We start from the raw sequence: 19,285 nt of genomic DNA, 5'->3' as shown, positions 1-19,285 counted from the left end.
TGTAGCGCCAGTCATCGAGTCTGCAGCAGTGGCGTTGCTCGGCTGCGAGGTGTTCAGTTTAACACGCCTGGGGGTCACCCAAAACCCAAAGCGGACATTCACACTTTTAGACATAGAGAAGGTGTGATATATAGCTTACATTATTTGATCAAAGCGGTTACAGCTGCTAGATAACTGTAACATATTCTCAGAGTCCTGGGAAAAGTTCAACAAATCTATTAATTAAGCAGTCATCACTGAGTGAAAGGACACCACTCTAATATCATTTATATAGAATGAAACATGACACTCTTTGCAGTAGCAAATCAGAAAGATGCTTTAATGAAGGGTAAAATCACATATAAAACACATTATTCCCGACATTTACACTTATTTTTTTTCTTCCCGTCACAAAAATCACAATAACTGTCATAGATCTATCTACAGCAACGACATTGAAATATTTACATCCTATCCTACAATAATTAAGAGATGGGAACACTCCCTAGACATATTATTTATCCTTACAGTGTGTTTTCCTTAACTTAGCTTATACAAAAAACACACAATTAAATAAAATACTAATTCTGTGTAACTGAAGTGGACTGAAATGCACATTATTGTTGCACCTAGAAGAGCTTACTGAGGGGTATATCCACAGGTCGATGACAAAAAAGTCGCCCTATTACTAAAGTAGAACTGGTTCACAAAGGTGCTCAATCCTGGACTATTTTCTAAACTAGAAAATATACTTGAATGTTCATGAATCGGCGGAGGTGAGCATCTGTCTACCAGGGTCTCCAAATGGACTTGTTGGTGTATAATGTTGGCACGACTGGCGCCTGATCTCCGGCATCTACCGAGATGCGGCTGTGCTCCGTGTCTGTGTCGTCCAGGTCAGAACAAATGTCGTCGCTGGAGGTGGTGGACGGGGCCGGGGACAAGGCGGAGGAGCCACCGTTGGCCACGCTCGTCCCCCCGGGCGACAACGTAGCGTACGCCGCCTCGCCAGGCCAAGTGCCAGAGTTGTTAGAGTCCGAAATGAGGTCTGACAGAATGTCCTGAAAGCGCTCCTCGTCGTTCAGAGGCATACATTCGAGGAGGTGGTTCAGCAGATCTGCGGCGATGGTGGCGTCGATGCCCGGGCAGCTGGACACGAATGTGTGCACTTCATGCATGCACTGGATGTAGCCCGCGGCGAAGCGCTCGTTGGCCTCGCGGTTCACACTGTCAGCCTCTGCGGAGGAGAAAAGCAACGTGACGTCACGACCCAAATAAACGGGATATTTTGAAATGCAGAGAAATATCGGCGAGCTGGCCTTTTAAATACGAGTCTTAACAGCAGCTCTTACCCTTCGCTTTGTTTTGCAGTATACTTTCCACGCGCTTCACGGTCATTTCCAACACCTCGGCGTTCTCCATTTTTACCTGCGCCTACAAATGACGCAAAGCGCGATGTGAAATGTGCGTACAGTGGATATACAGTGAGAGTGGATATGCATAAGTCTGAAGAAGTGATAGTCTGGATAAACTTACATCCGGGTCGGCTAGCAGTAGCCGAAGCTCCTGTAAACTTTCATTTATCCGGGCGCGTCTCTTTTTCTCCACCAGCGGTTTCCTCGTCTGAGGAGAAAAAAATAGTTGTGGGAAACGTCGACAAACTTTTCTGTGGGTCATTAAAAGACGTGTTTGCGTACCTTTCTGTCTTTTATTCCGTAATTATCCTCGTCGTGAGTGTTGCTGCGGGACGCAGGGGCCATATTGCTGCAGTTCAGGACGCTTGAATGGGGGGCAGATGGTCGGCGGGTTCAGTTCGAGACAAAAGTCTGTGCTAACAAGCACTACATATACTGTGGATAGTGGCCGATAGAAGGGGGACATTTATGAGGTCTGATTTACATGTGAATGGACTGACTGGCAACCAATCAACAGCTATGTCTTTGTGCATTGTAAACCAGCCCACCATCTGAACCTGTGTGGACCAGGGGACAGTGAATAGAATTGAATACAACTATCCTGAGGATAGATAGATAGATAGATAGATAGATAGATAGATAGATAGATAGATAGATAGATAGATAGATAGATAGATAGATAGATAGATAGATAGATAGATAGATAGATAGATAGATATTGTCCGTTGAAAAACTCAAATCAGTATGTTAAAGTTATTTTAAAGCAAAAAATATTTTTGGGAACTTCAGACTAAATTGAATATTTTGTTCAAACTGAGTTAAAATGGCCAGGAAAACATGACATCTCAGTGCAGATTTGACATTTGGGACCATTTTAATGTAAAAAAAATTCAACAATCATGTTTAGAGCAAAAAAACTGATGCTGTTTAAAAAATGACAGACTATAGACTAATTGACATCAAACTGCAAAGAAAGGTATAAAGTGAAAGACCTCAAACCAGAAACAATCCTCTCAGAAATGGAGTCTATTATTATCAAAGCTTTTTTATAAGCAGATTTCTTAAACAACTTTACACTTCCACTTTATTGAGACTGACATGTTTATGAGCACTATAAACTCTAATTGTGTTTCTGGCCTAGACATCATTGTATGCACATAAACCCCCTCTCAATGTGACAACAACTGTTCAGAATCACAGAGGGAGAGTTCCGCGTAGTGGAAAGTGCGCCCTCTACTGTGATTGAGCTCAGACACACGGCATCATCATTGCCAGGTCCTGCATCACCAGTGCGCGTATGTGTGTGGGCCATCAGGATTGAGGACATCTAGGAAAGTATTAATACATGCAATGCAAAGTGTATGAATAGAAAAGGAGAATGTTAACGTCTAAGGAATAGTAGCTACTGAAAAATAACATGAAAACCACATTTTCGCAAATATTTAGCCTATATATTTGCCCCATATACATATCTACTCATTGCTTTAGTGAATTAAAAAGCAAAGCGAGTTATTTTTTTGCATACTTTATATTACGTTCAAAACATCATTTAATTTCTGTAAATGTCTTGGTTTAATGGCACTAAATATTTTTTTTTAATAAACCACAAAGCCAAAATGCTAAGATCAATCATGACATATTTAAAGGATTTTGTGTTTCATTGCGTGAAAATGCTCGATTTTGTTCACACCGTTTGTAGATCTTAATTCATGTTCTACATCCGAGCCATAAAAAGCATTAATCGGTGTCAGGTTATTTATTGACTTCCGGCAGTCTGATGCAAATCACAACGCGTAGTAGAACACCGTAAAATAGAACCGGAATGCACATCCATTTGTGGAAAAACTCCACAATAAAAGTCCAAGCAGGCGGAGACGAAGGACTGATTTAAATGATAGATTGGAGCTCTCTCTCTCTCTCTCTCTCTCTCTCTCTCTCTCTCTCTCTCTCTCTCTCTCTCTCTCTCTCTCTCTCTGTTGCTATTCCAAGTATTACTTTCAATCTGTGTCAATTATCAAACTACAATTCAATGTATGGCTAGATAATTGTATTGATATATTATTATTAACAAGGTTAGTTATTTTAAATAAACATGTCATATTAGGAATGAGCACTATCACTGTTTATAATGCAAATTACAGTTATCTTAATGCGTAATTAAAGTAAATTATCTTTACATATATTATGTAGTACAAAATAGTAATTGTTTAAACATGAAAATATGGAATCGAAGAGTTGCATTATTATTACTTAGATTATTCTAAGTATTACTGTCCTGTAATGTCTGTACAAATTATATATATTTTTTTTTATTTTTCTGAGTACAGTCAAATTAGATTATTCATTCATTTTTCCTTGAGCTTAGTCCTTTTATTCATTAGGGGTCGCCACATTTGAATGAACTGTCAACTTATCCAGCATGTTTTACACATCGGATGCTCTTCCAGCTGCAGCCCAGTACTAGGAAACATTAATGCACACACATACACTACAGCCGGTTTTGTTTATTCAATTCACCTATTGCGCATGCGTTTGGACTGTGGGGGAAACCGAAGCCCACGCCAACATGGGGAGAACATGCAAACTCCACACAGAAATGCCAAATGACCCAGCATGGGCTCGAACCAGCGACCTTCTTGCTGTGAGGCGACAGTGCTACCCACTGAGCCACCCCAAATTAGATAATGTATTTGATATTTTATACATGGTTGTTAATTTGTATTAATCAACCCTTAATATCTGCAAATTACAGATTATTTTCATATATGCAACATTAATATAATACAATATCATAACATCATAATTATGCAGTTAATCACAACTATTTAAAATGAATCAGTAATTTAACACTGAGTTCTGTTTCTCACACAGGTTTTAATTATTTAATATGAATATTTTTGATAAAGCACACATTTCTTATGTCTACAGTGAAAACAGATTGCTGTATTACTGATCAATCTAGTGATGGATATTTCTTTACAGAATAACACTAAATGTCTTTCCATGTTGGTGACCAAAGGCAGCAGGATCAAACCCAGTAGTTCATACAGCCTGGATGTTTAACCAATGTTAAAGGAGAAAAGCAAAATTAGTTTAATATCTACTAATAGTTTAATGCGAAAAATCCAATCTTTTATGCCCCTTGGAACATATTTCAGATCTGAATGGGTTAACAGGCCTTAAATCCTGCAATGTCTGTATAAATTTTATAAATATATATATATATATATATATATACAAACACACACACACATATATACATATATATACATATATATATATATATATATATATATATATATATATATATATATATATATATATATATATATATATATATATATATATATATATATATATATATATTTATTTTTTTTTCTTTTCTTTTTTTTTTCTTTTCTAAGTTTAGTCAAACCAGATAGTGTATTTGGTATTTTATACATGGCTAATAATTTGCCAAATAAGCCTATAATATTAAGAAATTGTCCATGCAAATTACAGATTATTTTCATATCATAATGCAACAATAATATAATAAAATATTACATCCGTGCATATTTATGCCATAAATCACAACTATTTAACCTGAATCAGTAGTTTACCACTGAGTTATGTCTCTTACACAGGTTTTAAAGATTATTTAATGTTAATAGTTCTAATAGTTCCTAGGTCTACAGTGAACACAGATTGGTGTTTTACTGATCAATATAGTGAAAGGAAAACACTAAATGTCTTTCTATGTTGGTGAATAAACTCAGCAGGATTAAACCCAGTAGTTTATACAGTCTGCATGTTTAATCAATGTTAGACATTAGAAATAATGTGTGTTCAAATGAAAAGTTACTATACAAAATATAAATAACTATACAATTAACTAACTACTAATAGTTTAATAAAAAAACAAATCCAATCTTTTATGCAGCTTAGAACATATTTCAGATCTGAATTGGTTAACAGAAATCCTGTAATGTCTGTGTAAATTATATTTATTTGTATTTTTCTAAATACAATCAAATCATATAATATATTTGATGTTTTATATACGGCTATTAATTTACCCAAATAAACCTATAATATTAAGGAATTACTGTATGCCATGCAAACTACAGTTTACTATCTCAATGCAGCGTTAATATAATAAAATCACTGCATATTTATGCAATTAATCACAACTATTTAATCTGAATCAGTAATTAAACACTGAGTTATGTCTCTTACACAGATTTAAAAATTATTTAATTTTAATAGTTGTTAGTTAGTTCTTATGTCTACAGTGAACACAGATTGCCGTTTCACTAGTCAATAGTGATACAGATTAGTTTACAGAAAAGCACAAATGTGTTTCTGTGATGGTGACCAAAGGCTGCAGGAATAAACCCAGTAGTTGATACAGTCTGGATGTTTAACCAATGTTAGATATTATACTAATAACTATAGAATTATGAACAACTACTAATACTTTAATAAGAGCAACCCAATCTTTCATGTCTCTTGTAACATATTTCGGATGTGAACGGGTTAACAGACTAGACCCCTTTTTCTTTTTTCTTTTTTTTCTTCTTTTTTTTTCTTTTTTTGTAAAAATTGTGAGTGACACTAAATTTAGAGAGCAGTCGCTGATTGGTGGACTCTTAATTTGAAGTGTGCCGGAAGCGAGGGAATCCTCTTTAAGTTCGCCCTCTGCCGAGCGATTCATTCACAGCTCAGAAGCGTCCTTGGTGGTACAATCAACACTGGACGTCCTGACCGCGGCAGACTAGCAGGAGTCGACAAAATGGTGAAGATTTCCTTCCAGCAAGTGACTGTGCAGAAGCCAGAAAAGGAGAACGATGGAGACAAAGAGGAAATCCAAATGCCGTACTCTCACGTGAGTTTACTTTGATTTCAATACAATCTCTTTTGCTTTGTGCGTGTAAAACTCCATTATGCTCCTTCTAGTAAAATGAAAACTGCTAAAATAAATTTGAGTGTCTTTATAGTTATATACAAAATAATATTGCATTTTAATTGATATTATAAAGATGCTATAATTTGGTATGATGTCTAAATCAAATAAGACAGTAGTAGACTAACTATAATGTATGAAATTAGAATAATAACTGCAGTTTTAATATTATTTGTGGAGTTTTGCATGTTTAAAAATAGGAAATTACATAGGATTACAACATTTATATGCACATATAGAGATTCTATTTTAAATGTATTTAAGTTTAAAAAACAACACAGGATTAAATGATGGTGACAGTATGACTTAGTTTTTTAATTAGTAAAAGATGCATCTGCCTTTATTTTGTTAGACAAGTTCAAGTTTCATTTAGTATAGTAATGCCAAAGCATTTTAAATATGTATAAGATATGTAATATATTAACATCATCATAATAATAAACTGTAATATTTTATGTCTATGCTGAACTGCTCAGACATTTATGAATGCATTAAATATTAAAGTATTATACGTTAGACTTTGTGGTCTGCATTAGTTGATAGCTGCTGGACGTGAGCCAGTAATGAGATGCACAACAGGATAACATTACATCATCATCCCTCAGTGTGGAGCCGCCACTGCAGATTAGTGCTGGACAAATCAGCCTTGCGTGCGTGTCTCTGTATGTATGTGTGTGTGTGTTTTCTACATTGACAGTTGCTGTTAGTCTCCTGATAATCGTTATTCTGCTGCAAAACCTTTTATCACCACTTGACTTGAGCTGTACCAGTGAGAATGACTGCAGTCTTTTGTATTCATGTGCCTGGAACACTCAGTCCTCCTTTCTAAATAAAAACAGTGCGCGCTTGATCCAGTTAGCTAGGATTAAATCGGCTCTTTGCCTTCACCAAATGGATGCCCGACATCAGTGTTAATGCAAAAACTTTCTGAGAATGCATTTGTTTGAGGTCTGTTAATATGCAGCAAATCTCCAGCTGTCGTTTTTTCAGAATGAACACTGTGACGTTTGTGGGCGACGCAGAAAATCTCCAGTGCGTCACCGTTTCTAATTTGACCTCATGTGCCTGCATTGATTTTTTTCTCCAGTGGAGTGAAAATGACGTGGATTCATCTGATCTGATACTAGAGCTGTTATTTTCAGCCTGGTACCCACACACGGTCTCCTACCCGCTGCTGCTGTGTGTCCTCCCTACGTAGGAAAGGAACTCCTGTACAAATAAGGAGCGTGGAAGTACAGTACGTGCCTAAAAATATGGCAGTGCCAGGCGGAGATAGTAGCTCTGTCAGCAAGTCTGTTTGATTTGCGATGCTCCAGAGCCTGCGTGGGCTGATGGAGCTGGTGTCCTCGGCGCTGAGAGACTGGAGGCGGATGCATTGCTCACACCACCTGACGTCTTGAGACGCTGCCGTGACTCACTAATGTCTTGGCGCAGTTCTTGGGTGCTGAAAGTGAGGCACTGCACAAGATTAGTTTCTTGCTTGGAGTTTTTTTTTTTAGTGTGTTACTAATGTATAAAAGCTGTGAAGTCAAGCTAAATTTATTTGAGAAGGATGATGATTAAGTGAGTTTATGCTCTAAAAAAAGTCAGCATTGTATAATTTTCAGGAAGAACTAAAAATGAACTAATTAAGATGCATTTACTCAAGGTGAAAAATGACTTGACATTGTTTTCGGGAAAAATAAAAAAATTAGTGACTTAAGAGTATTCTTAGCTATTGTATTTTTTATTAGTTACAAATATTTAAAACTAATCTTAAATCAAGACATATTTACTGTCATGCTCAGTCAACAGCAGACACCAACTGATTAAATTCTAGGCCATACTTTGTTTACACTACACTAAAGCCAAGCTACATAAAATCTTTTGTCTCGCCAATGTGCGACAAATGCAAGATAGCAGAGGTCACAGTTGCTCACACCTTTTGGCTCTGTCCCCTACTGAATAGATTCTGGACAAACATATTTGACCTATTCTACTGAATGCCAAACTTGCTATCTTTGGCTTCTCAAAAACATCTTCCCTCTCTTAACCAATGCAAGAGTCTTTAATGCAAGGCATGGTGGGGGCTAAAAGACTAGTGCTTAACAATTGGAAATCTCCTTTACCCCCTTTATTCCAGAACTGGATTTCTCACATGATCTCTGTTATTTAAATAAAGAGACTCTTAGATTTTTAGAGACTAGCTGTATAAGAAGATTTTTGGGGTCAGTTTCTTGATTTATTTGACAAGAGCAATCCAGCGATTCCTCTGAGATTTAAGTTATATACCCTCTCTAGTTTTGATTGCATGATTTATGATGCAAAATAAACTAACAAAAAAGGAAACATTTACTCAAGAAGGACAATTACTTGTAGATTTCTGGAAAATGCATCAAATAGCATGTATAATATTTCTTATGCAAATGTATCTTAATTAATGTTTAAATATTTTTACAGAAAAGCAAGGCAGAAATAAAAGAGGGCAGAGTAAAAGAAAAATTGTATTGATCATTTCTAAATCTTATCAATGCCAATAATTAAAAATTTTAAAGCGACAATGCACCCAAAAATCAATGTTCATGTCAGTCCTTTTATGATGCACAAAAGAAAATATTTCAAAGAATGTGCACAATCAAACCATTTCAGGTCCCATTAACCTCCATTGTCTTTTTGGGCTCATACTACTAAAGTTAGTAGGATCTGAAATCATTTGGTTGCCAACTTTTATTAAAATATATTTTTAATAATATATATATATATATATATATATTGCGTTCCACAGACAGGCCCGTAGCCAGCCTGGTGAAAGGGGTGGTTCTTTTTTTCCCCAAAATTGGACATTTTTGCAGCTATTCGCCTCATTTTCTGTTTAATAGTGAGATTTAAATACTGCGTTTTAATGACATTTTAAGCACTATTTTTAGCTGGATTAACTTATCTTGTGGTCCTCATAACCATACTTTTTGATGTACAAACATGGTTACTAAAGATTTAGAATAAAGAAATAAGAATAAATACTTATTTAAAAAAGAAAATACAAATTCGTTACAAAATTTATCATTTAAAATAAATAGGAATCTGTTGAAGATTTTTAAATAAAAAACTGTGGACTATTGTGTCATTTATTAGGCAAATACCATTTAATAATAATAATATTAATAATAATATAAGGCTACATGATTTTTGTAGCCTCTCTTGTAAAACAGTACATTTAAAAAATAATGGATAACAACTATAGCCAAATTAGTTTTCAAAGTAACTTTAATATGGGCTGGTTTTGATGCTTCACGCCTTTTTATCGATCACTTTTTGTTTCAATGAATAAAGTCCAATATTCAAAATAAAAGTCTTTTGTAAAATGTTTTCTCTATTTACTATTTAGTTAAAACAATCTTTTTCTATGGGTTATTTTTACAATTTATGATGGCATAGCAGTGAAAATAAGACAAATGAGATTATGTATGGGACAAATCCTGGAATGTTGTCAGTGAGGGGTGACCACCCAAACCCTCCCCCATGGCTACGGGCCTGACAGAAGAAAAGTAAATGTAACTGGATTGGAGTTAGAAAAAAAAAAGTATAAAATATAAAGTTTTGGCTGAACTATTCCTTTTTAACTATTCCTCAGTCCAGACTTCAAAAGCTCCTGAAACTAAGTGAAGCTGTTTTGTGTTTCTCCAGAAGGATGAGTTGGTGCTCCCGGTGAGATCTAAGAAGTCTCCCTTCAGTGGCCTTTGGTGTGTGGTGCTCGGCCTGGTGATCTTCCTGTCAGGCTTGATCATGGCCTCAGTGTGCCTCTACAGATATTACTTCAACCCTCAGGTGAGATTCTAGACGTCACCGGATCCGTTCATCATCTCTTATTCATGAGCAAGTCTATCAAAGTTCAATTTCTCAGCGATCACCATAGCAACACCTTGCCGGATCTTTCATTCACTAGACTAGTTCAAGTGGCCTCTATTTAGAAGCTTGTGCTCTACTTCTGGAACAGTGAGAAAATGGACGAGAACCAAATCTTTTAATCTTCACTGACGCAAAATGCTGACAAAAGTCTGATAAGCCATGCTATAAATTGAAAGATTTTAGCCAAAACAGAATGTTTACTCTAAAAAGAATACTTCAGTAAAATCTTCTGCTGGCATTCAAGATGTATACAGTATAGATATCTTGACAGAGTATATACAGGAATCAGAGAGTGAAATTCAATACCTTTTAAGACCTTTTTAAGGCTCATTCCATACATTTTAAGATCTTAAAACCACTTTAGGTTTCAACTGGAAACACTGGTGAGATTTTAACTTGCAGTATATTTACTAAATATTAATGTAAGAAACTAATCCAAAACTAAAACATTATTCATATACTGGATACAAATCTATTAAATCTAGCTAATTCAGCAGGTTGGCACCTATAGAACTGCAGAAATAATAGTGTTGCCTTGGTTACTGCAGTAAAGACAGCAGCATGATGTGAAATCTAGCAGGATTTTACTGATTTCATAAACTACACAGCATCCTGATATTCACAGATTTAATTCAGGCAAACTTTAGCATACAACCATACACTGCATAATCAAAAATGCTATCAAATGTAATACCTTACAAAATAGCTTTTAAGACATTTTAATGCTTTTTAAAGGCATTAAATTTCTCTACATTGATTTATCAACTTTTAATGCTTTTTAAGACCCAGCGGACACCCTGAAAAATAATGATAAGTTATATAAAATAAATATGAGCATAAGATTTTTTTTCACATTTAAATGAGCTACTGAATATTAGACTTGCACATGGATGTTTATTAATTGCGGAATAATCATAATTATGCATTAATCCTCCAATATAGCCAATATTTACTAAACTGTATTACTAAACAGTATATAGGCAGTTTAATTGTTTATATATTTAAAGTATTGTTCGATAAATTTATTTTTCTTCATTTCCATATATTCTATTTATGTTATTCCTATATATGTATGCTTTTAAAGATGTATACTTTTAAAAAAACCCAAAGGTAATGTTATAAATGTATGTGCTTCTTGATATATTTACATGCTCAACTGTGGTTTTCAGTCAGTTGAATGGTTGGAATGTGCCAGTTGCAGGATTATTGTGCTGACAATGATTTGATTATATAATCAGTAGGATTCTACCAAACAAACTGTTTAGACCAAGGATTAAAGACAATGCTTCATCATCTGTTTGTATGCCTCTATATAAACTGACCTCGAAAGACTGCCCTTGGAGCAACCAGAATGGAACCTCTTGTGTGTTCCCTTGCTGCAAGAACATTACATCTTTTAAAATGAATCTTCCTGACTCTAATTGAGAATAACTGGGAATAATTTTTGATCCTGACAACCAAAGATATCAGTACTATTACTACTTTACGATTTTTATATACTTTACGATACTACATTTTAGGTCATACTAGACTTCCACATGGCCATTTAATAATAGATGCAAAATTATAATTATTCCAGTGAGTGATAATATAATCAAGTATATTTTACTGAACTGTATTACTTCCACAGTATATAGTCAGTTTTATTCAGAGGTGTGTTTAAAAATATATACTTTTACAAACTAAGAACTCAATGAATGGGAGAATTTATGTCTAGCTTTAAACGTAAATTATTTTTATAACTTATTACCAGGGCCAGATGGAATCTGCGGACATTTTTTGCTATTTCTGCAGAGAATTTTGGTAAAAATCTGCGGATTTCTGCGGAATTATTTTGGGAGTATCCAGCAGAGTATCATAACTAAAACCTTAATATATTAAATAAAAAGTAATGAATTACTGAATAAAAACTGAATAAATTCAGATTTACACATTTACTCAAGTAAATAAACAGAATTAATAATGGGCTAAAAATGTGCAGAAATCTGTGGAATTCTGCGGAAAATCTGCGGAATTCCGTGCGCGCAGATTCCGTGTGGGCCTACTTATTACTTAAATGTATTCTGTGAACACCATTAAGATTAATGACGGCACATTAAAAAGTAAATAAAGAAATAATAACAAGTATGCTATATTAAATGCTCTAATTTTCCTCCAGATTCCAGAGGACAGTTTCTTCCACTGTCGGATGATGTATGAAGACCCCGTGTTCGCCCCTTTACTCGGCCGACAGGAGTTAGAAGAGAAAGTGGGCATCTACCTGGACGATAACTATGAGCAGATCAGCGTTCCCGTGCCAGATTTCGGAAGCGGCGACCCGGCAGACATCATTCATGACTTTCACAGGGTGAGCAGCTTTCAGAGAAGCTCTGCACAGTGAGCTCTTGTACAGTTTCTACTCGTTCTTTGGCTGCACAAAGCTGGCGTTAGTCATCACGGCTCCCCCAGATGGACTGTGAACCATCTCTGAGGAAGCCTTTTGTCTGCTTGAAATCATTGTTTAATATGCAGCGTGAAGTGCCAGGCGCAGAACAAGCAAATGTTTCTGTGAAAGCCACAGTTTCAGCCAAACCAGAGAAGTTCTGAAGCTGCGAGAATGTCAGTCAGAACGTTTCGTTCTCCTAGTTGCATAGATTAGCTAGGAAATATCGTTAAAAACTGCAATGTTGTGGAATATGGTTGCATTTTTATGAACTAGCATTTTGCATTTGAATGTAATTTATTTTTGTGATGCAAGGTTGAATTTTTTTGCATAATTGCATTCTTCAGAAATTCATTATTTTTATATTATTGTATTTGTTTTATATAAATAAATTATTATAAAATAATTATTTATAGAAAACTAATATAATTAAATAATAATAATTATTATTTATAATATTAATTACGTAATAGCAATTAAAAATAATTATTCAAATATATTATTATGAACATTTTTGTGGAAATATAATAAAAGCACTACATTTTATTTTTTAAACTGGAATATATAATGATCTTTTAAATGTCTTTACTGTCACTTTTCAGTATAATGAAGAAAAAAAACAACAACAAGAATTCAATTTTGAGTCGTTATTAACGGAGGTGTTCTGCTTTGTCATCCACACAGGGACTCACAGCTTACTACGACATTGCGTTGGATAAGTGCTACGTGATCGAGCTCAACACCACAATTGTCATGCCGCCCAGAAACCTGTGGGAACTGCTTGTCAATGTCAAGGTAACAGCTTGCATACAGCTTTATGTAACTGTTGAACAAAAGGTCTCGGCTCTAGAGTCACATGTTTTGATGTGCAGGTTTATTTCCAAAATATATGAAACGAGAAACATATTACGAATCATCTCTGAAGGTGGAACTGCACCTCCAGAAATGACAAAAAAGCTTGACTGCAAAGGCGGTTATGAAACAAAATATCTTTTAGAATGAAACTTCATGATAAAATTTCATCGTCGTTAAGCAATATATAGGCTAACAATGCAGTCATATATACTATTACATAAGTAATGCAATTGTAATCTATACAATAGTAAATGTAACCTAATATTAAAATTATACTCAATTGATAAGTGATTTTGTAAAATATTTATTATAAAAATGTAGTATATTCATGTATAATATAATTTACTCTTAATGTGTTTATGTAAATAATGCTTGATTATCAAAAATTTCCTCCAGTAAAGTTAATTCTATCATTATTACAGAAATTCAAATGGAAATGACTGCACTTGCAAAATATGACAAAACAAAAACATGAGCAAAAGTCACTTCCCTTGCAGAGCTGACAAGCATTTTTGATCTGTTTGATTCGTCATGTGCAGTGTGTCAGTGTTGATGGAGCCCAATGTGACCATTTGCACGTGTTTGTGTTTTGGCAGCGGGGAACGTATTTGCCCCAGACCTACATGATTCAGGAGGAAATGGTGGTAACTGGACGCGTCAGGAACTTGCGTCAGCTTGGACCCTTCATCCACCGGCTCTGCTACGCAAAAGAGACCTACAGACTGAGACGCCGTAGCGGACAAAGACGTGAGTTTCATTACTACTATTATAAGATTATTAACACCAATGGTATTTGTTTTGTACTTTATATTAGTGTTTTGAAAGACTATTTAACGTTTAAAAGAAGTCTCTTATGCACATTAGTGTTTGAATACTCCCCCCACATTTTTTGTGTAGCATTTTTAATAAACAGCTTTTTTTTTTTTTTAAATAAGTATTTTCTAATATGTATAATTATACTTTTATAATATACTTTTTATTTAAGGCATCCTTACAGATCAAGTCTTTACAAGTCGCGCTTTGTCATTCTGCTACATACAGAGAAACGAAATGTGGTGTCTTGCAGGACAACAGTGCTACATAAATGAATCATAAATACAAACAGAACACTGGACATAAGGGCAATTTTAAAACCCATGTATAACTAACATATACTGTAAAATACATAACTATACACATAAGATATTTAACTATGCACCTAAGATACTTAACTATGCACATAAGACAGGCTATACAAGTACTTTTACATGACACTGAACAGTGTTGTGCAGGATATCGTGCAACCTAGGTATTTAAGGATGGATCTTGTGCGAAAGAGTTATTCACGGCTGAAGCAAGCAGTGCAATATGATTATGGTAAATTAATAATCAACATAATTTCTGTATTGAATCCTTGTAAGATGGAGTTTAAATAAAGTGTCAGGTGCATAAGAGAGGAGTGTTTCTACAGGTGGTTTGTCAAGCCCACTCACCTGTATGAAGCACAATTTAAAATGCACAGTGTTTCCATTTAAATAATAGTATCATTGATTTGTTTAATTATTAAATATTTTAAATTATTAATACAAATAATAATAATAATAATAATAATAATAAATGTTTCTTTTAGCTTTTTTTCTGCTTATTAAAATGGTTTTTGGAAGATCAAATGACATTAAAGACTGCAGAAGTCATGCTAAAAAATCAGTATTGCATCACAAGAACAATTTTTACAAATATTTAATGTATTTATCTATGCAATTTATAAATTTATTCAAGTAGAGAAATATAAAATTTTAAATTGCTGTAATATTTCACAAATTAACAATTTTACTGCATTTTTTGATCAAATAAATGTACACTTGTTGTACATAAGTCTTTGTGTCCTTCAAAATCATAAAAATATTATTTCCGATTTTACACCCTTAGTTTATTGGCTAACATGGCCACAAAAAAAAAAATAAATCCAGCAGACTTTCTTTAAAGCAGCGTTTCTCAACCACATTCCTGGAGGACCACCAGCACTGCATGTTTTGGATTTCTCCTTTGTCACGCCCATTACAGCTCCTTCTGTCTCTGCTAATGAGCTGATGATCTGAATCAGGTGTGTTTGATAGAGGAGACATGGGCTGTTTTTCAGTGTGCATTCTTCAGCGATCTTGTGTTCTTGTGCAACGTCATCATCAACCGCCAAAGTTCGTGTGAAGGGCATGTGACCATCAGAAAGAAGGCAGCATCTCTTTTCCTCAGAGGACGCATTTTCTGTTCTCGTAGTCTCCCGAGTTTGTTCTTTTAAGGTAACTTGGCAAGAAACATCTCCACAAGAACACGAGTCCATTCTTGGAATTGAGAAACAGTCATGGAAAATGTGCAGAGTTGGTGGTCCTCCAGGAACATGGTTGAGAAACACTGCTTTAAAGGCATTCATGTGCAATACATAAGGATTATTACATATAACAACCAGCATCATGTTGACATGTAGGCTTAAGCACTACAGAACAGGTAAACAAGACTAAATAAAGATCTAACACACCATAATCGTGGCTTTTGGACTTTCAAAAAGTGTTTTTGTGTGCAGTTAGAAAAGCGAGTGTCAGTCTACAACATAATCTTATATAATTATTAAAATGGCAATTCGGATCTTATCGAATAGATGAACTTTCTCTATCTGAGCATGTTACTGGCACCTGTGATCGCAGATGTAGCTGTGGTTTCTGTTGTGTTTAGTTCCTGTTCAGTTTTTGCTATCTACCCTGATATCTTCTGAAAAATCTGCCACATTAACTGTTGCCTTTAACGTGTTAGAAACGCCTTCCTCTTTTTATGAGTCAGACGCACATTGGTATGAAAGGAAGTACTGCATTAGCATTGATATGGGCATGCCAGGTTCTGTAGTACTGCTGCGTGCAGCACGATGACACTGATCCTCATCCTGATTATTGCGTGTGATTTTTAAGATTGTGGGTGTTTGAGCGTGACTCACGAGCGTAGAGCAGGCAGAACACCTCCAGTTAGAGCACGCAGAGGGGGATGTGATGCACGTCAGCCGCTAATGCATTGTGGGAGCCAGAGGTGGGACCAAGTCATTGTTTGGCAAGTCACAAGTAAGTCTCAATTCATTGCCCTCAAGTCCCGAGTCAAGACAGGCAAGTCCCGAGTCAAGTCCCGAGTCAAAGGCAACAAGTCTCAAGTCAAGTCCAAAGTCCTGCAGTTTGATTTTCGAGTCTTTTCGAGTCTTTTTAACAGAAAAATAAAATATATACAGATTAGGTATGGTTGTAAGATCTGTATTAATTAAACAAACCTTTTTTTATTAAAGAACATTGCTCAGATATATAAAAATACAAATGCAATTTTCTGAAAAAGTACTGAACAGTGCTGCGTCTCGTCTCCACAGCATAATGCACAAGAACGAGTTCCACCAAAAAAAGACTCCATTTTGCCTCATCACACAGAAATTGCAGGTCTACTGCTGTCTAATTCATTAAGTTTAGTTGTGCCCGTATGTTATGTCTTCGGTGATCAACTTGTGATTAACCAAAATTACATAACCTCAATGAGGCAGCAGTAGACCAACTCCTGTATATGCCGCAAAGTTAAATTGAGTGAAATTGGAATTTTGTCAATTGAATCTCGTGTGTGCTAAAAAGATATTGCTGCAAATCTGTCTTGCAGCAATGTAAAATGGTAGCACATATTGTTAATGAAGTAGGCTACTTCATACAAACAATAAAGTTGTTTTCTTCACATAACGTTGAAGAGCTTTGCTCTCTACCTTGTGTGATGCTCGTGCACGGATTTCCTCTGTTTGTGGACAAAACTGATTGCGAGTTCTCAAATTTTCTCTCGCTCTCAAATATGCACTGCTCACACACAAATTTTCTTGAGCGCTCTCAGAGATTATATGCAAACTCACAATTTGTGTCGTGTTCCCTCTTCCTTTCATGCTTTTTGATATGATTCATATTGCTGCACTGTTTAATAACAATAACCAAAATACTAAAATAGACTTACATATTAAATGTTTAATCTAATAAACCATAACATTTTTGGTTGTTTTATATGATGAGATATTTTCAGTTTCAAACACTTAAAGACAGAGAATAGACCAGTGGTGCCCCCCTGAAAATTTGCTTAGGGGTGGCCAGAAGAGGCCAGCTACGTCAGTGGCACCAATCAATCCACAATAATTTTTTAGTGGCTATTTATTTATTGAAATATTGCATTGTATTGCATTTATGTAAGTAGATTTAAATAAATAATGTCAACAGCAAAATCATATCGGGTTGGCCACAGGGGTGGCTAGAGTTTACACAGGGGTAACACCCCTTGTAAAGGGGTTTACACCACTATAAGGCACCCCTGGAGTAGATGTTGGATGTAAAGAATACATTTTATTTTAAAAGCATTTAAACAAAAACTAATGCAAGCAGAAATGTAACTGTGATAAAAATAAGGAAACACTTGAAAAGGTATTATAGTCTACTGTAATCTCACTATCAATCTCATTTTATCATGGCAGCTAAAATAAAGTAAACTAGTGTCTGCTGGCTTCCACTTTACTGGTGAGATTGTGGAGGACATTTTCCATGTCATCCTCTTCATTTTGAGGAAAGCTGTTCCACAGGGCCCCTGAACACGTATATTGGCATGTACTGTGTTTTGAACAGTAGCCTACTACAGTAAAGAACTTCAATTGATCAGTTGTGGAAATACTATAGTTGCTATGGTAACACAAGTGTAATATAAACAAATTACCCAGTGCTGTATTATTTTACAATATAGGGTATTTTATACTACAAATCCCTACACTTTACTGTAGTAAAACTACACTTTGTATTATTTTATCTGTTCACTATTGGTAATACTACTGTATTATGAAGCATTCATTAACAAGTCGTAAATAGTACTAGCCTAAAACATAAGTAAAATACAAGTATACAACAAGTATAATACTCAAAAACACTAGAATTTATTAAAGAATTTACCTTAACCTTTTAGTTTTTTGTGTATTGTTAATAAATAGTAAAGCAAGAAAGAAACCATATCAACATTCTTGGAATAACCCTTCGCTAAGCCTCGCCCTCCTTAGTTACTGTTGCTACTACGCCTGTCAAGCTTTCATGCCTGGTACATCTATTACAGTGTGTATGCGCTGGTGTCAGACATTCCCAAGGATTTAATTAGTCATTTTTGGCAAACAGGTGAGATATCTGAGAAAGCCAGACAAAAGAGGACTGCAGTATACATTAAAGGGGTATATTCACAACATAATAGCAACTGATTAGAGAATAATTTTATCAAAATTGAAGCAAGGTTAGCCTAGCCACCTCATACGCTGAACATTCAACAGCATAGTTCATGCACAGCAGGAGAGGTGAAAGTATAAAATAATCTAATAACCTAAGAAACTGATGGATTTGTGCCGAATATTAGCATCATTGACCCATAACAGTGTACAGTACCTATTACTGTCAGCATGTTTGTGTGCTCTTTATCCAGTTTTTATTCAAATTTGCAGTTAAGTGGAAGAAAAAAAATTGAAATGCAAATCAAAGTATAAATAACAGAAGTGAACAAATAGATTTTTCCTACCAGCAAATATTAGTGTATGTATTTATATGCGTTACAATAGCGAGGGTTTAAACTAAGCAGTGCTCACAGGGTTCAACGCTAAGGATTTTTTCTACTGGCCCGATCGGGCCAGTGGTTCTGATTTTTACTTGCCCTGCCCAAATTTTCACTGGCCCCACCAAAAAAAAAAAAAAAGAAGTTAATCGCTATTTGAATGTGCGTGTGTGTGTG

General features: G+C 35.2%; 2 protein-coding genes and 1 long non-coding RNA gene across 3 annotated transcripts in view; 1 reads left to right on the top strand and 2 right to left on the bottom strand.

The window, feature by feature from the left end:
- Positions 1-291: 291 nt before the first annotated feature.
- On the bottom strand, positions 292-1,821 carry hes6 (hes family bHLH transcription factor 6). The gene is given in 4 exon segments (NM_194400.3): positions 292-1,216; positions 1,332-1,413; positions 1,516-1,602; positions 1,677-1,821. Coding segments are annotated over 4 exon segments (681 nt in total). The 5' UTR covers positions 1,740-1,821; the 3' UTR covers positions 292-767.
- Positions 1,822-6,091: 4,270 nt separating this feature from the next.
- itm2cb (integral membrane protein 2Cb) overlaps positions 6,092-19,285 on the top strand; it is a 20,178-nt gene continuing 6,984 nt past the window's right edge. The window contains 5 exon segments of the mRNA NM_199980.1: positions 6,092-6,261; positions 10,003-10,143; positions 12,383-12,571; positions 13,331-13,441; positions 14,098-14,248. Coding sequence (NP_956274.1) covers positions 6,169-6,261; positions 10,003-10,143; positions 12,383-12,571; positions 13,331-13,441; positions 14,098-14,248 — 685 coding nt within the window. The 5' untranslated portion in view covers positions 6,092-6,168.
- Positions 6,664-16,547, bottom strand: LOC147846499 (uncharacterized). Its single transcript, XR_015479112.1, has 2 exons — positions 16,464-16,547; positions 6,664-7,783 (listed from the first exon to the last, which is right to left on the bottom strand). It is a non-coding gene; the product is annotated as an uncharacterized LOC147846499 (long non-coding RNA).

Source organism: Danio rerio, chromosome 2 (genome assembly GCF_052040795.2).
Source record: "Danio rerio strain M-AB ecotype USA chromosome 2, GRCz13ab, whole genome shotgun sequence".
Lineage (NCBI taxonomy): Eukaryota > Metazoa > Chordata > Actinopteri > Cypriniformes > Danionidae > Danio > Danio rerio.
The sequence above is the reverse complement of the archived record's forward strand: the minus strand, read 5'-3'. Positions and strand labels throughout refer to the sequence as shown.